The sequence below is a fragment of the Ochotona princeps genome, chromosome 3 (assembly GCF_030435755.1).
Source record: "Ochotona princeps isolate mOchPri1 chromosome 3, mOchPri1.hap1, whole genome shotgun sequence".
Classification (NCBI taxonomy): domain Eukaryota; kingdom Metazoa; phylum Chordata; class Mammalia; order Lagomorpha; family Ochotonidae; genus Ochotona; species Ochotona princeps.
Genome location: NC_080834.1, coordinates 117,842,161 through 117,857,641, shown reverse-complemented (window position 1 = coordinate 117,857,641; position 15,481 = coordinate 117,842,161). Strand labels below are relative to the sequence as shown.

The following is a 15,481-nucleotide window of genomic DNA, read 5'->3' as shown; positions in this document are numbered from 1 at the left end:
GGGACATAGGAAGTCGAAGTGTCCCTGCATGATCCGTTTGCATAGCAAAATCCAAGGTCTCCAGGAAGAGACTATTTGAATTCATCAGAAAGGTGAAGTCTCAGGATAGAAAACCAACACTCAACAATCACTAGCCTTTGGATACACATTAAACACCATGACTGATAAATATTTAGGAGCAGTTCCATTCACAATAGCTACAAATCATTTCAATACCGTGGGGTAAATTTAACAAGAATGTAAATGTTGTCCCAATGCTAGTTACAAATCATTAAGGAAAGAAATAGAAAAAGTAAACAAATGGTATAATATTTAATGTTCACATATGGGAAGAATTAACACCATCAACTTGTTCATACTATCTGAAGCGATTTACAGATTAAATAAGATCGCATTCAATCAAAATACCCAACATTCTTTACAGACAAAAACAAAACAAAAAATGAAAACCTAAACAAAAATTCTTACTAAATCACAATAAACTCCAAAGAATTACAAAGAGTCCTAAGTAATAAAAATAAGCTGATAATGTCACAATTCAGATTCAAGACACCGTACATGGAAGATATAGTCAGACAACCTGTGCTCACAGACACACGCACACACATACACACACACACACATACACACATACACACACAGATATGTGGATCCATTTTTACTGCAGCTTAATTCACATTAGCTAAGATATTAAGTCAACACAAGTGTACATCAATTTTTGAGTAGATGATAAAAGTGTGGCATATATCCAAAAGGGAATACTTGGTAATTCTCTAATAAAAGCAATGAAATCATCAAAATGATAATGTTGCTCACATAGGTTACAGTTTTGGTACTCACTATTAGTTACCACAAGATTTTGAAATTTGATTCTTTTCTCTCTCTCTCTCTCTCTCATATATGCATATAACACATATATATCATGCTCTGTGCTGAAATATTTGATGAATGGAGTGTTAGGCCTGTAATTGTGAAGTGAGAGGAAACTACACCATTGTGTAATTTTCTCTTGTTTTAAAGATAGAATTGGAGCAGGAGGAGGGTGGGCGGGAAATGTAGGTAGGAGGAAAAATAGGGTATAGAGTATCTAGATGCAACTGATTTGTGAAATACATGAAACTGTTTATACACATAAAATATATTTAAATAACAAGAAATCAAACAAAAGGTGATTCATTCGGAGACGATTCTGATAGTGCAGTAACTCAACTCCCAAATGAAAAATATGTTTCAGCCTGTGTATATGACATGCAGAGTATAGGAGCATGTTAGTATACGAGTAAAATCTACACTTTGAGATTTGATTCTGAAGCTCTTGAAGAATAATGAATTTTCCTCTTACTAATTCTTTTTCTAGGTAAGAACTAAGTTTTGATTGTAAGGTAAATTGAAAGTAGCTTATTTTAATGATAAAAACAAAGATACAAAAAGTAGTAGAGAGCATTGGAGAGGGGAGTGTTACATAGTATACTCTTTTTTTTTTTTTAAGATTTATTTTATTTTTATTACAAAGTCAGATATACTGAGAGGAGGAGAGATAAAGAGGAAGTGGAGCTGCCGGGATTAGAACCAGCAGCCATATGGGATCAAGGCAAGGATCTTAGCCACTAGGCCATGCTGCCGAGCTCCTACACAGTATACTCTTAAAGCTGCACATAAAATACAGGAAATTCATTTCCATTTGGTAAATAAAGATATTTTAAAAATCAAGAATAAACATGATCAGGTATAACTAGTGAGTATGATATTCTCTGCTCCCGAAGAACTTGCCATTTCCTAGAGAAAAAGAAATCAATGTTGACCCAATATGGACAGCAAGCCCTAGCTACAGCTGGATTTTAACGTCAGCCCAAAAAAGCCACATTCTCTATTTGCTTCCAAAATGCGTGCTTCTCCCAGTAGTGAAAATCACCCTGATTTAGTCCATGCTGTCCAGTTTCAACTGGGATACTACCCGGATACTCAGAGTGAGGTGACAGGAGCAAATCTTACCTTTAGGTGATACAAATCATCAAAATAAAGGAAAAAGGCGGGGCGGGGTTTACTTACCACAGTATGGATTTGATGCTTCCGTCTCTTAGCCAGGTCAATTATGTTTACTCTGTCATAGTAGAGATTTTCAATACATCCATGAAAATTTTTCTTTAAAAAGGTCCCGGGTTTGCCTGGTACTGGTATCCCTCCAAAACTGAGCTGTATGGAGAGGAGATAAAAATAAACTCTTGCTAATAAGTGCTAAAGAAATAGACAATAAAAGTAAACAAGTAAGCAGATTCCAACATGTGCATGAGCCAAGTGGCTCAAGTAATTATAGATGACACTTCACTATCCATTTGAAAGGATACTAAATAGGGCATGTAAAAAATCTGTAATTGCTTGAGGACTTATTTTACTAAACTGTTTTCATTCACTTTTTGAATCTTTTGGTACTAAATAAAAAAGAATTTTGAAATGGAGAGAAAAAAGAGAATCAATGCCGTTGTATGTGTCACTTTTGTAAGCAACTTAGAGAATAGGGCCATGTTAAAGAGACAAATAAAAATAGCTCTCTTTCACTATACAGAGATCTAGATAAAGCCTACATTGTATGCAAAAGGATTAATGAAAATGATTACTCACAAGGTATTATCTATATGAATGGAAAACAAAAAATAGCAACATTTCTTATATACTTTTGTAAGGCAGATAAAAATCAATATCATGGGATCTTGTGGTATTATCAGTTATGCTGTTTATTCGACATTTGTGGTAAAAGGGGAATAGATAAAATGTAGAATGAGTTGCTTATGAATTATCACGTGTTGCAGATTGCTATGTTGACAATCAACAATGGTGTTTGAAATGCAAGCAGATAGCAAGCAAAATCTACTTCTAACGGTAGAGAAGATGTAGGATAATACTGTAGCACCACTTGTATTTCCAGCAAATACAGCAAATACAGATTATAATTTTAATAGATATATTACTTTAAAAACAAACCTGGGCTATTGGGAATGCTGCTCCTCCCATCTATAGAAGCAGAATTATCTCTGTAGTCGTAATCATGGTAACCATTTCATGAGTAACCTCACTTTCCCCCATTGATTTGAAAGGTCACCTTCAGCTTGGACGTAAACTATAGTCCAATTGAAAGATTGCTTGCTATGTCTTTCACCCTCTCTTTCATACACACACACACACACACACACACACACACACACACGCATGTGCGCTCAAATACACACTGTAAATGGTGTATGTTCTTATTCAGAATGTCTTCTCTGAGAGGCTAACGAATGTCAAGGGTTACTTTTAAATGTTGATGTTTCTCTTAAGTCTTACACTACCTCTCGGCTCCTCCCAGTGTAGTAGATGATAGTGATTGCTCATTCTTCTGGAATATTTTTTTAATGAACCTTTATTTATTCCTATTTGGAAGGCAGACTTTACAGAGAAGACAGATGAAGAGAAGGTGTGGTATCTGCTGGTTCACTCCTCAGCTAGTTCCAACAGCCAGAAGTTGAGCTGATCCAAAGCTGGGAGCCAGGAGCTTCTCCCAGGTCTCCAACATGGGCTCAAGAGCCCAAGAACATGTGCCATCCTATGCGATTTTCTTAGGCTAGACAGCTAGATTTGAAGTGTAGCAGCTGGAAAACAAAGCTGTGTTCCTGTGATGTGTTGGCACTTTGGTAGAAGGATTGGCGTGCAGTGCCACTGTGCTCCCCTATGCCCACCACTTATCCTCTCTCTCATATACATGCATATTCATACATATATACATGTATACTGATGTATACATATATGTTGATAAATCCAGACATGCATGCATACATATTATCTTCCACATATGAAATAAAACATAGCATTTGTGAATTTTAGCTTTTACACATACTTTTAATTTTTATTTTTGATGATGCTTACCTAGTTGTTCTGGGGAGGAAGGATCTGGGCTTAGGGAAAAGTGGTGCTTTCATTCTTTTGAAATTTTCCATCTCTTCCTGCTTCTGAGGGAAGGGCAGAGACAAAGGGAGAAGCCATACCCAGTCGCCTATCTACCCCAGTACTCAGCGATTGGCCATCTGATATCAACCCAGGGTCCCCAGTGTGGTGCATGCTCTGAGGGTTCTAACCAAGTGGGTTTCAATAATCCCAAAATGCTGTTGATCTTTCCAATCCAAGGATGAGGGAACCCTTCCAATGTCCATAGGCTGACAAGCTTGAACTTAGAGTCTCGTTTCACCCATATGTTTGAAGTCATCATTTGGCTGTAGCAGTTGTCCAATTTGTTCTGTCTTCATTTCTCTGCTATGGTACCAGATGTCCTCTGCAGGCTCAAACTGGTTGCCATATTCTCCATGTGCATTTGGGCCTGCCATCCACTGCAGAGGTCTAGTTCTGATACATGCAGTCTCTGGTCAGACCACCAATCTTGGATGTGAGACCCCAGGGGCCTGCACACCCCCAGCTGTGCCATTCCCCGAACAACTATAAACCCACACACCAAGTCCCCACGAGCATTCCATGGGACAGCCAGTAGGCTTCCCCCAGTGCTATTGGTGACCCAAGCTACCCAACCAGCACACACAGAGCCAGCATCCACTGTGCAGGCAAGCCCAAAGACCTGGGCCAGTTGACATTGGCACTGTCAGACCCACCATCCTGGGGCTCATGGGCCTGGCACCCACAGCACAGGTGGGCACAAGGACTATAATACAGCCCATCAAAGAGTTGCCCAGTTTCCCTACTGGGCTCACTCCCAGTCCTAGATCTTGGACTCTTAAGATGGTTCTACAGTCTAGCTGTATAAGATTTGCCCCCAGTCCCAGCACTGAATAGTCAGCATTGTGGTTAAGCCCAACAAGCCTGCACTTACTCTGGCTCATTCATATGGGAGTGGATGCAGTTGGTTTTCTGATCCTGGCTGTCCTCCTAACCCAATTCACATGCAGGCCAACAGGGTTTGTAGCCCTGCATGACCTGGTCTGTCCCTAGTCCCAGTCCCATTGCTCTCTAATGAGTATAGTGGAACAGCAGAGGAGACGATGATGCCCCCTACAAGGCTTACACCCTTGCCCTCATGGTCACTGGTGAGTGCTATAACCCAGTCTGGCATGGCCAATCTCACCTTGGCTTTTGTTGGCAGGTGCAGCAGCCTGGCCCAGTCTGGTCTGTGCCTGATTCCAGCCCCTGCTGATGCTTCAGCCTAGCATGGCCCAGCCAGATTTCAGTCCCAGCCCTAATGTAAACTGGCTGGTGTTGAGGCCCAATCTGGCCCCTCCTACACCCTGTCCTGGTTCTCAGATCTGCCAGCGGATGTTATGAACTGGCCCAGCCTGCTTCCACTCTCCAACGTAAGCCTCATGTAATGTATGCCAGTGAGTACTTTAACCTGGCCTGGTCTGGGTTATTCCTTCCCTTGGTTATTATGCTCAACTGCAGGGACTGCATCCTGACAAAGGAGTTTATCAAACTCCTCTATCAGGTCTCCTCCCAGTGGCAGATCATATTCATACTAGTGGGTCCTTGGCCCAGGTTGCCTTTGTCCACCTGTTGCTCTGAGGACACAGTGTACTTGCCCAACCAGTCCACACTCATTCTGGTTCTTAATGTTGGATGCTAAAGATCAGCCACACCTGGTCCACACCGAGCTAGAGCTCTCACGTGGTTCACTGGGATCTGAGACCTAATCCAGCCCATCCTATACCCACACTGACTCCCATGAATACCTTTAGTTGCTGGAGTCTATCCCAGTCTGGCGTTCTCTAGACTCAGTCCACACCCATGCTCAGGGAGACTGCAGGCATGTCCAGTCATGTCCAGTCATGTCCAATCATGTCCAGTCCAGACTGTTGCCCCCATTTGACCCTCACACTCACCAATGGGAACCCCAACCGAGCTGAGGAATCTTGTTAGCTCCTCAATCAGGCCTGTTCCTAACCAAAAATCTTGTTTATGTCAGCAGAGATTGCAATCCTACCAGGGTGAGCTCGTGAATGCTTCCAGAAATTCTGCCCCCACATTTGATTCTCTCACATGTTGGTTAGTATTATGGCCCAACCTAAATTACCCACCCCCTGTTCTTTCAGTGTTTTGCTTATCTTACTTAATACAAAGACACCCAATTCTGCTCACTTTGCTGTGTCAGAATTTCATTCTTCTTATGGCTGAGTTATATATATATATCTCTCTCCTTTACCTAGTCACTCATTAATACACATCTAGGTTAATTTCAAACCATTGCTATTGTGAAGAGCACTACAATAAACATAGAAACGCATTTATTTATTATTTGTCCTAAAACAGAGAGAGGAAAATGTAACAAAGAGACTTTGCATCCACTGATTTACTCCAAAGGGATTGCAACACTTGGATTTGAATCAGGCCTGATGGAGAAGACTGAAACTTTCCCTTATGGGTACTAGGGCCTGGATAACTGGTCCATCTTTAGTTGTTTCCCCCATGCACATTATCAGGGAACTTGATGGATAGCCTAGACTGGAGCCAGTTCTCATATGAACTATCAAGCATGATGATGGCTGACTCATTGTGCCGCAATTCTGGCTCAAGTATCTTTTCACAGGCTGACATCATTCTTTTTGTGGATAACTCAATCATGTGATAGATGCATTTGTAAATTCTGTATTCTCTTGCTGGACTCCTTAGTATTGCCAAACTATTGCCTTTTCTCTACCATTTTTCTTCTTAACTATTAAGGATCATCCATATTTCCATATGAACTTAAGGTTATTTCCCATAATTCTGAGGATAATGTCATTGATGCTTTGATAGAGATTGCATTGAATCTTGAAATTGCTTTGAACCATATAGAAATATTAGCAAAAGTGATTTTTCCTTAGTCCTAAACACAGGACATCTTTTCACATCTTTTCAAACTTTTGTTCTTCAACATCTTATTAAACATTTCATCATTTAGATTGTAGAGGTGTTTGTGATCTCTAGCTACACTTACAGCAAAATATTACCTTTTTAAAAGATTTTAACAATTTTTATTGGAAAGTCAGGTATACAAAAAGGAGGAGAGACAAAGAGGAAGATCATCCTTCCAGTGATTCGGTCCCAAAGTGGCCGCAATGGCCAGAGCTGAGCAGATCTAAAGGCAGGGGCCAGGAGCTTCTTCTGGATTTCCCAAATGGGTGCAGGGTCCCAAGGCTTTGTGTTGTCCTCTACCGCTTTCCCAAGCCACAAGCAGGGATTTGGTTGGGAAGTGGGGCCACTGGGACATGAACCAGTGGCCATACAGTATCCTAGTGCATATAAGGCGAGGACTTTAGCCACTAGGCTGCTGCACTGGGCCCAAAACAGTTCATTTGTTTCAGCTACTGAGAATAAAACAGCTCTATAGCTTTCTTATCCAGTCTTCTATTGATGGGCATTTTGGCTGCTTCCAGGTTTTTGCGATTGTAGATAGTGCTGCTATGAACATAGGCGTGCATGTTGGTTTCTTGTGTAGGAGGTCTTTTGGATATATTCCTAGGAGTGCTATTGCTGGATCATATGGTATGCTGATTTTCAGTTGTTTGAGTATTCGCCAAACTGATTCCCATAGAGGCTGTACAAGTCTGCAGTCCCACCAGCAGTGGAGAAGGGTTCCCTTTTCCCCACAGCCTCGCCAGCAAGTGTTGGTGGTATTATGTATGTGTGCCATCCTTACTGGAGTTAGGTGGTACCTCATTGTTGTCTTCATTTGGATTTCCCTTATTGCCAAGGAACTTGAGCATTTTTTCATATGTTTGTTTGCCATTTGTGTTTGTTCTTTTGTGAAATGTCTGCCCATTTCCCGTGCCCATTTCTTGAGCAGTTTGTTCTGTTGTTTTGGTTTCTCTGTAGCTCTTTGTATATTCTGGAGATCAGCCCTCTATCTCCTATGTAGTGTGCAAAGATCTTCTCCCATTCTGTAGGTTGTTTTTTTACTTTGTTGATTGTTTCTCTGGCTGTACAGAAGCTTCTTAGTTTGATGAGGTCCCAATTGTTTATTTTGGTCTCGATTTCTACTGCATTTGGAGTCTTTTTTAGGAAGTGAGGGCCTACCCCTAAGTGTTCCAGTGTGTTTCCAACATTTTCTTCCAAAAGTTTGAAGGTTTCTGGATGTAGGTTTAGGTCTTTTATCCATTTAGATTCGATCTTGGTGTATGGTGAGAGATGTGGGTCTATCTTTTTGTTTCTGCAGGCTATCAACCAGTTGTCCCAACAGCATTTATTGAACAGACCTTTCCATTTGCTTGGGTTGTTGTCTGTCTTTTTGTCAAAGATTAATTGGCTGTATCTGTGTGGGTTTCCATCTGTTGTTTCTATTCTGCTCCACTGATCTTCCTCTCTATCTTTGTGCCAGTACCAGGCTGTTTTGATGACCACTGCCCTATAGTATGTCCATAGATCCGGTACTGTGATTCCCCCTGTTAAGTGCCTGTTCTTCAGAGTGGTTCTAGCTATCCGTGGTTTTTTGTGCTTCCAGATGAATCTGTGTATCATTTTTTCCAGTTCGATGAAGAATGCTGTGGGTAATTTGATTGGGATTGCATTGAATGTATATATTGCTTTTGGTAGTATAGACATTTTATGGAATACTACTCAGCTATTAAAAAAAAACGAAATGCAGTTCTTTGTGGACAAATGGGCCCGACTGGAATCCATCATGCTAAGAGAAATGAACCAATCCCAAAAGGTTAAATACCGCATGTTCGCCTTAATCTGAGATGAAAAGATGACAACTTGAAAGATAGTACCTGTATATTGTAATATTAGTGCAATCTCTAACAACCTGTATCCAATGCAATAAGATAATGCGATATAATCTATAAAACAACAATTAATGTCAGAATATTTTAAGATCTACATCAAAAAACTGTAAAACCTAATACACCCTCAATACGCTATGTTAACCGGTAATGGGGAGGGAGTGCAGGGAAATCTTTCAAGACCATAAAAAGAGTGAGAGAAAAAAAAAAGTACAATATAGCTTATCAAGGTCAAATCTGGTAATTCATAGACAACAGACTCAAAGCGGCACTAAACAACAATAAAACTACTATACCAATGCATGAGGGGGGAATCGGGTGCGATCCTGACAACCTCTTAACAGGAGGTCATGTGCGTGGAGCAGGGGGGCACTCTAGAGTGGAGCAGGTGGTAAGGAGGAGGCTCGGATCCCAACCACGAAGACTCCCAGATCTTCAACACAAACTACTAATACGAGCAACAAGGACTATACCCCAACTGCCAAGGAGGCCACAGGGAATTGGAAGCCCTCGGAGGCTGAGTACTCTGAGGTCACCCACCCCCAACCGGAGCTTCCACAGGGGATGGAAGAGGTCCAAACACCACCGCACAGAAACCAACGTCATCGGAAAGACAACCAGAAGCCCTGAGCGGTCCGCAGAAACAGAAGAACAATAAACGTCCTTCGGGACCAGGGAGGAGAGCTTTCTCTGGTCCGAGCCTGGCTCCACCTCTGGACCCCCGCCCTCCCTCGCAGTGACCATCGGGATCACTTCGAAAACCCCTCACAGCAAACAAACAATCATACAAACTAAAAAAACAAAAAAAACAAAAACAAAAACAAAAACAAAAAACCCTAAAATAAATAGACAAACAACAGAAAGTAGAGCTTGAAATCTGACAGGAAAGAGCTGGCATGGATTGGCTCATGCCTTGCTGGGTGGGACACAAAGATTAGTCACTCCTCACCATGGTGTTGAGGATTTTCCTGCACACCCCCCCCAAAAAAAAAAAAATGTTCTGCACATTAAATGTCGACAAATATCTTGTTAGAGTTACAAGCCAGTCTAGATTATCCCAAAATCGGCCAGGATCAACAAAATTATACTTCAACACAACAAATGGCTAAATACTAAAATGAAATAGATATGAGACAACTGAATGGTACCCTATAGCCTTTTCAAGGTATATAGCAGCCGGTCCGGTCCTGTATATAAACTAAAATTGAGATGTCAATGAGCTAATCATAGGTTGTGGTTAGGACTTGTTTTTTGTTATTTAGTTCTGTTGTTGTTGTTGTTGTTGTTGTTGTTGTTTTAACATACTGGTTACTCAAAACTATGTCAATTCCATAATATTGCAAATTGCTGTTAATGTTATATTGGGACTCTTAATTGACTGTGATGATATTATACCAGCTCTGACTTCGGACCAGAAATGGTCTCCCCAAGAAACTGTTCAACCCATCTGGACAATAAGTAGCTGGACTCTATGCTTGGTATATGTTTGCAAGGAAAGAATCTTGATTGAATTTGAACTGTAATGCTGCATCAAGGTGGAGGAATCCACCAGGGGGGAGGGGGAGGGGGAGGGGGATTACCAAAGCCTATGAAACTGTCACATAATGCTAAATATTAATTAAAAATAAAAAAAAGATGATTTGTCACTTTATATTTTAACCTCCAAAAAAAAAAAAAAAACAGCTCTAATAAGTTCTTTATCAACAAGTTTATGGTGTGTGAAAATATAACTGATCTTTGTAATGCTTTTCTATGCTGCAATTTTGCCAAATATGTTGGCTTACTTATACCCTATTTGCACTCATTAGATAGTTTGTCATACAAATTATCTGCCTATCCTGTTGTTACTGATGATTTTTTTTCTATTTAGTTACTTGTGTAGATTTTAGACTAAAATTGTGTAGTTTCAAGCTAATCTCAAAATATTTTGAAAGGTATAACTCTGAGAGAGGCAAATACTTCAAAAATTTTGTGACAACAAGATTTAAATGTAAGTTTATTTGCAAAAACTTGGAGTGTGCAATCTTTATGTGTCATATTTCTCATGAATTTTTGATGCCCCCCTTTTGTGTAAAGCACTATTTTTTGCTGATTAACTTCCATATATTTTTCCCTATTTTATTATCTTGGTCAACACTTGTTCAACTCTACCCGTAACTTTAAGCAACAATAATTCCATAGATCGTTCAAAACATCAGCATGTTGCATGCCACTACACAGTGTGAAGGCTGCACATTGCCCCTACAGATTGTCCCTGCAGGGAAGGTAATCTGGGGACATGCTGGAGTAACAGAAGACATGTTTGACAGGATAGCAATGACTACTGTGGGCTTCCACAGATGGGGCCACTGCACTTGCAGATAGATAAATAGCTAAGTTAGGGTGGTTTATAAGGAGGCAACTGGAGTGTATATCTGCTTCAAGCCAAAGCATGCACCTTTCTGGGAGACCTGCACTTGGATAACCTGGGGCTGGTGGGAATGCTTGGGTAGCTAGGATATGGTGCCTGCCCTTCAAATGTTGGGTCAGAGAAGATAGCAGCACTGATCAGAAGGTGAGAGAACTGTATCTGGGCACTTGCTTGGCTGGGCTAGGTAGCTGTATCTATTGGTACAGCAAAGAGCCAGATTTGATATGGACCAGAGGGCACAACACCCACTGGCAAGTGGCAGGATTTGGTGCTAGTTATGTCAGTTTGGAGTATAGTACTCCCTGGTAAGCACAGGGTTTATGGCTGGGAGTGCTTCTGTCAGGGGGATTATAGGCTCTCCCTTGAGAGTTATACCTCCTGTTGGTGAGCGCAAGAGTCAGAGCTGGGAGCGGCCAGGATGGATAAGGTGGCAACTCCTATTGACATACATGTGGTCCAGGTTCAGTGGCAGAACTGAGCACAAAAGAGTGAGATAGGATGCAGACAAGACTGTGCTATGCTGCAGCACATGCCAGCACATGCAAAATGTGAGGCTGGGGGAAGGTCTGGTGGGAGTTATCAGGGGTCACCCCAACAAACTTTAGCACCTGTTGGTATGTGTAAGGAAAGGGCCTGTATTTGGGTGCGCTAGGTTAGATTATTTTACCTGTAGGTTCCTGTGAGAGATGAGGCTATGACTATGGACAAACTGACCTGACAGCTGCATTAACCAATATGTGCATTGGCTGGGTAGGTGACAAACTGGACTCTGCACTGGCTGATGCACACAAGAGTTAATTCTGAGGTCACCCCAGGTGAGGTTTCTTGGGGGACTATCAAATAGATAGTTGAACTAAACCCCAGGCACAGGGAAAATCACAATATATGTTATCTGTCCTTGGAGTGCTTATATTGGTTATAATTTTTTGTTTTGTTTTGTTTTTAAAGATTTATTTTATTTTTATTATAAAGTCAGATATACAGAGAGGAGGAAAGTCACAGAGGAAAATTTTTCATCTGTTGATTCACTGCCCAAGTGGCCACAATGCCTGGAGCAACATCTAGCCAAAACCAAGAGCCTGGATCCTCTTCCAGGTCTTTCACAGGGGTGCATGGTTCCAAGGCTATGGGCCATCCTTGACTGCTTTCCCAAGCCAAAAGCATGGAGCTGGATGGAAAGTAGGATTTCTGGGGTTAGAACCTGTGCCCATATGGGATGCTGGCACATGCAAGGTGAGGATTTTAGCCTCTAGGCTACTGCGCCAGACTCAGAGTGTTTGTATTGTGACTAGACCATCTCCATTACTGAATCCTATGCAGTGGAAAGCGTGGCAGACTCTCACAGTGGACATGATAGCCAGCTCATCTCCTCCAGCAGAGGATACTGAGTGTTTCTTCAGAAAATGGAAAGTACAAGTGTTTGGACAACTCTTAGACAAAGTTTGCAGCAAGTGTCTGGGTCTGTGGACACACTGAGGTGGACTTTGTCAACCAATGGAACTTGTAAAAATTGTCTCAATCCTGGTGCAATGAAACCAACAATATCTCAGAACAAAAAAAATAATGTCCCTTCAAGGGACATCTTTAGGACATTCTTCTATATTTTCATTCTTCTATATTTTGAAGTCACTACGGCACTATCAAATGACTATCCCCCATCCCTAGGTGCTGATGTAGTTTGATAGCAGGGAGCAGTCCTCTTTCCCTTCCCTGCTGTAGATACAGGGGGGAAAAATTCAAATATGTATCTGAAACATTTGTGCCACGCATCTTCTTCCTGGACCCTTCTCCACCTAGCCAGAGGCATACGTAAATATGTATCCCTGTCAGCTGTAACAATATTTAAAATAGGCTGGTCCAAGTACAGTGGTGGTTACAACTGTATCAACGTAAAATAAATTCAAATGAGAAACTGAATTCCTTCACAGAGCAGTTAGGAGATGTCGAAAACAATTAAGTCAGGGAGTTCCACCCATGAAAGGATAGAAGCTCATCACACAAGTTTAATTATGAAGAACAGCAATGGTTGCTGAAGCAGTGGGTTGCTATCAAGACGGATGTCTTCCCCTCGCTCTCTGTCTTGCTGCATTTTTTTTCACCATGTTACCATTCTTGCACTTCCTCTCTCCTTCTGTATAAATCATAAATCCTATGTGGCAGGCCATCCTGCCTACCATATGATTCTCCTTTCATGAGATGTGCTCATCAGAAAATGACACAAGCCCATGTTCCTCATCTTCCCAAATCTCTAGTCAAATTTATTTTCCTTATAATAGTACCCAACCTCAAGTATGTGTAGATAAAGGGTTTTTAGGGTACAATAACTGAGCTGCTCCCATGTGGGTCCCTCAAGACCTTTTAAAATTTTTATCATAAAAAAGGAAATTTTTGGTAATTTTTCATCATCATTTATTATCCCTAGCATCTATCCTATCACATACATTGGCTTATAATTACAGAATAAACTGCTTGAAACAATTGTTTCCAATTTTGAATGAAAGTACATCTGTAATATTGTGAAGTGGTTTCACTATCATTGGGAAAAACAGTTGTTTTCTTCATAATTTTCTTCCTAGTTTTAAATATGTCAGAAAGTGTCAGTGTGTGCAATCTGAGGTAAAAAAATATTGTAGCAGGAGTTACTTTTTTGTTTATGAATAAGATTGAGAATCTTCATCCTGGCATGTGTAAAGTGAGGATTTAGCCACTGAGACAGTCCACCAGAGCCTCTATGGAAAATCCTAGGAACCCTGCACTGTATTTACCTTCTGGGTGGCTGGAGGAAAAGCTCACAACTACATCTGCCATAGTGTGCCAAATCTCCTCTTAGCTGCCTCATAGGAGTCATCCTGCCAGGTAATCCATGTCCTTGAGATGAAGAAAGGGAGGGCACGTGAGTGACACTGACACCCTGAAACTTGGTAACAGTACATATCCTTCCATGTACACATGATCCTATGTACTACTTGCCAAATACTTTATGTAGTAGAAGGTTAAGATCACAATTGTAAAGTAAATTAGAAGTATGTTGTCACAAACGTTTTTCAAACTAAGAAAAAAAGGAGGATAGAGGGTCCAGCGTGGTAGCCCAGCAGCTAAAATCCTAGCCTTTAGTGTACCGCTATCCCATATGGGTGCTAGTTCATGTCTCAGTGGCCTCACTTCCCATCCAGCTCCCTGCTTGTGGCCTGGAAAAGCAATTGAGGACAGCCCAAAGACTTGGGACCTTGCACCTGTGTGGGAGACCTGGAAGAGGTTCCAGGCTCCTGGCTTGGTATCAGTACAGCTTCGGCTATTGTGGCCACTTGGAGAGTGAATCAGCAGATAGAAGATCTTTTTCTCTGTCTCTGGTCCTCTTTGTATCTCTGAATTTCCAATAAAAATAAATATATCTTTATAAAAGGATGATAGAAGTGAGGTAAGAAGCATGAAAGGGATGGTGAAAATTATCATTATGTCCTTAATATGTTATGTATCAAATACATATTTCATATACCTGTTCTTATATGTATTTCCTCAGCCTTGCCCAAATAGCCCATACTTATTCTGGCATTTATCATTGGGTGCTACAGCCTAGCCCTGTCTGTCCTACACTCAGACCCAGCTCTCATATAATTCAGTAGATGCTGAGACCTAGCCCAGCCTGTCCTACCCCCATTCTGGCTGTTGTGAGCACCAGTAGGTGCTGAAGTATATCCCATTCTGGCATACCCCAGAACCAGTTTACACCCATGCCTAGGAATACTGTACCCATGTCCAGCACATTTTCCCACACCCTTTCCTGCTCTTGTCCTCACCAGTGGGGACCTCAGCCGAGCCAGTGTGTCCCCTTAGCTATTCAACAAGGTCTACCCTTAGCCACAGACCTTGCACATGGCAGTGGCTTCTCTGATCCAGCTTGGCATAACTCATCACTCATCTTGGACTTTACCAACAGATACTGCATTGGCCCAGAATCAGAGCCCCTGCAGCCTCCTACTGGGTTTACCCCCATCCAGTTCTTACATGTGCTAGCAGATACTGCAGCACAGTCGGGCATGGCTGGTCTCACTTCATGGATATTGGGGTTTGGAACAGTCCAGGCTGATCCAGGCTGTAGTACCCACAAGTACACCCAAGAATTGACTGTGGGATGTGCCTGATCACAACATCCACCAGCACAGACAAAAGCTAAGACAGAGGGGGCAGGCTGTATTGGGTGAGGGCCTAGCACCAGTTGGCATGTGCAAGATCTGGGTCTGGGAGTGAATCTGGTAAGGGAACTTGGGGAACTTCCCTGGTGGACTATCGTTCTCACTGGTGAGCATGTGAGTAAGAACTGGATGTTGGTAAGCCC

General features: G+C 41.6%; 1 protein-coding gene across 1 annotated transcript in view; it reads right to left on the bottom strand.

The window, feature by feature from the left end:
• LOC131479844 (contactin-associated protein-like 5) overlaps window positions 1–15,481 on the bottom strand; it is a 556,228-nt gene that overhangs the window by 290,264 nt on the left and 250,483 nt on the right. The window contains exon 7 of the mRNA XM_058661311.1: window positions 2,050–2,193. Within this exon, the coding sequence (XP_058517294.1) occupies window positions 2,050–2,193 (144 nt within the window). The remainder of the gene's footprint in view (window positions 1–2,049; window positions 2,194–15,481) is intronic.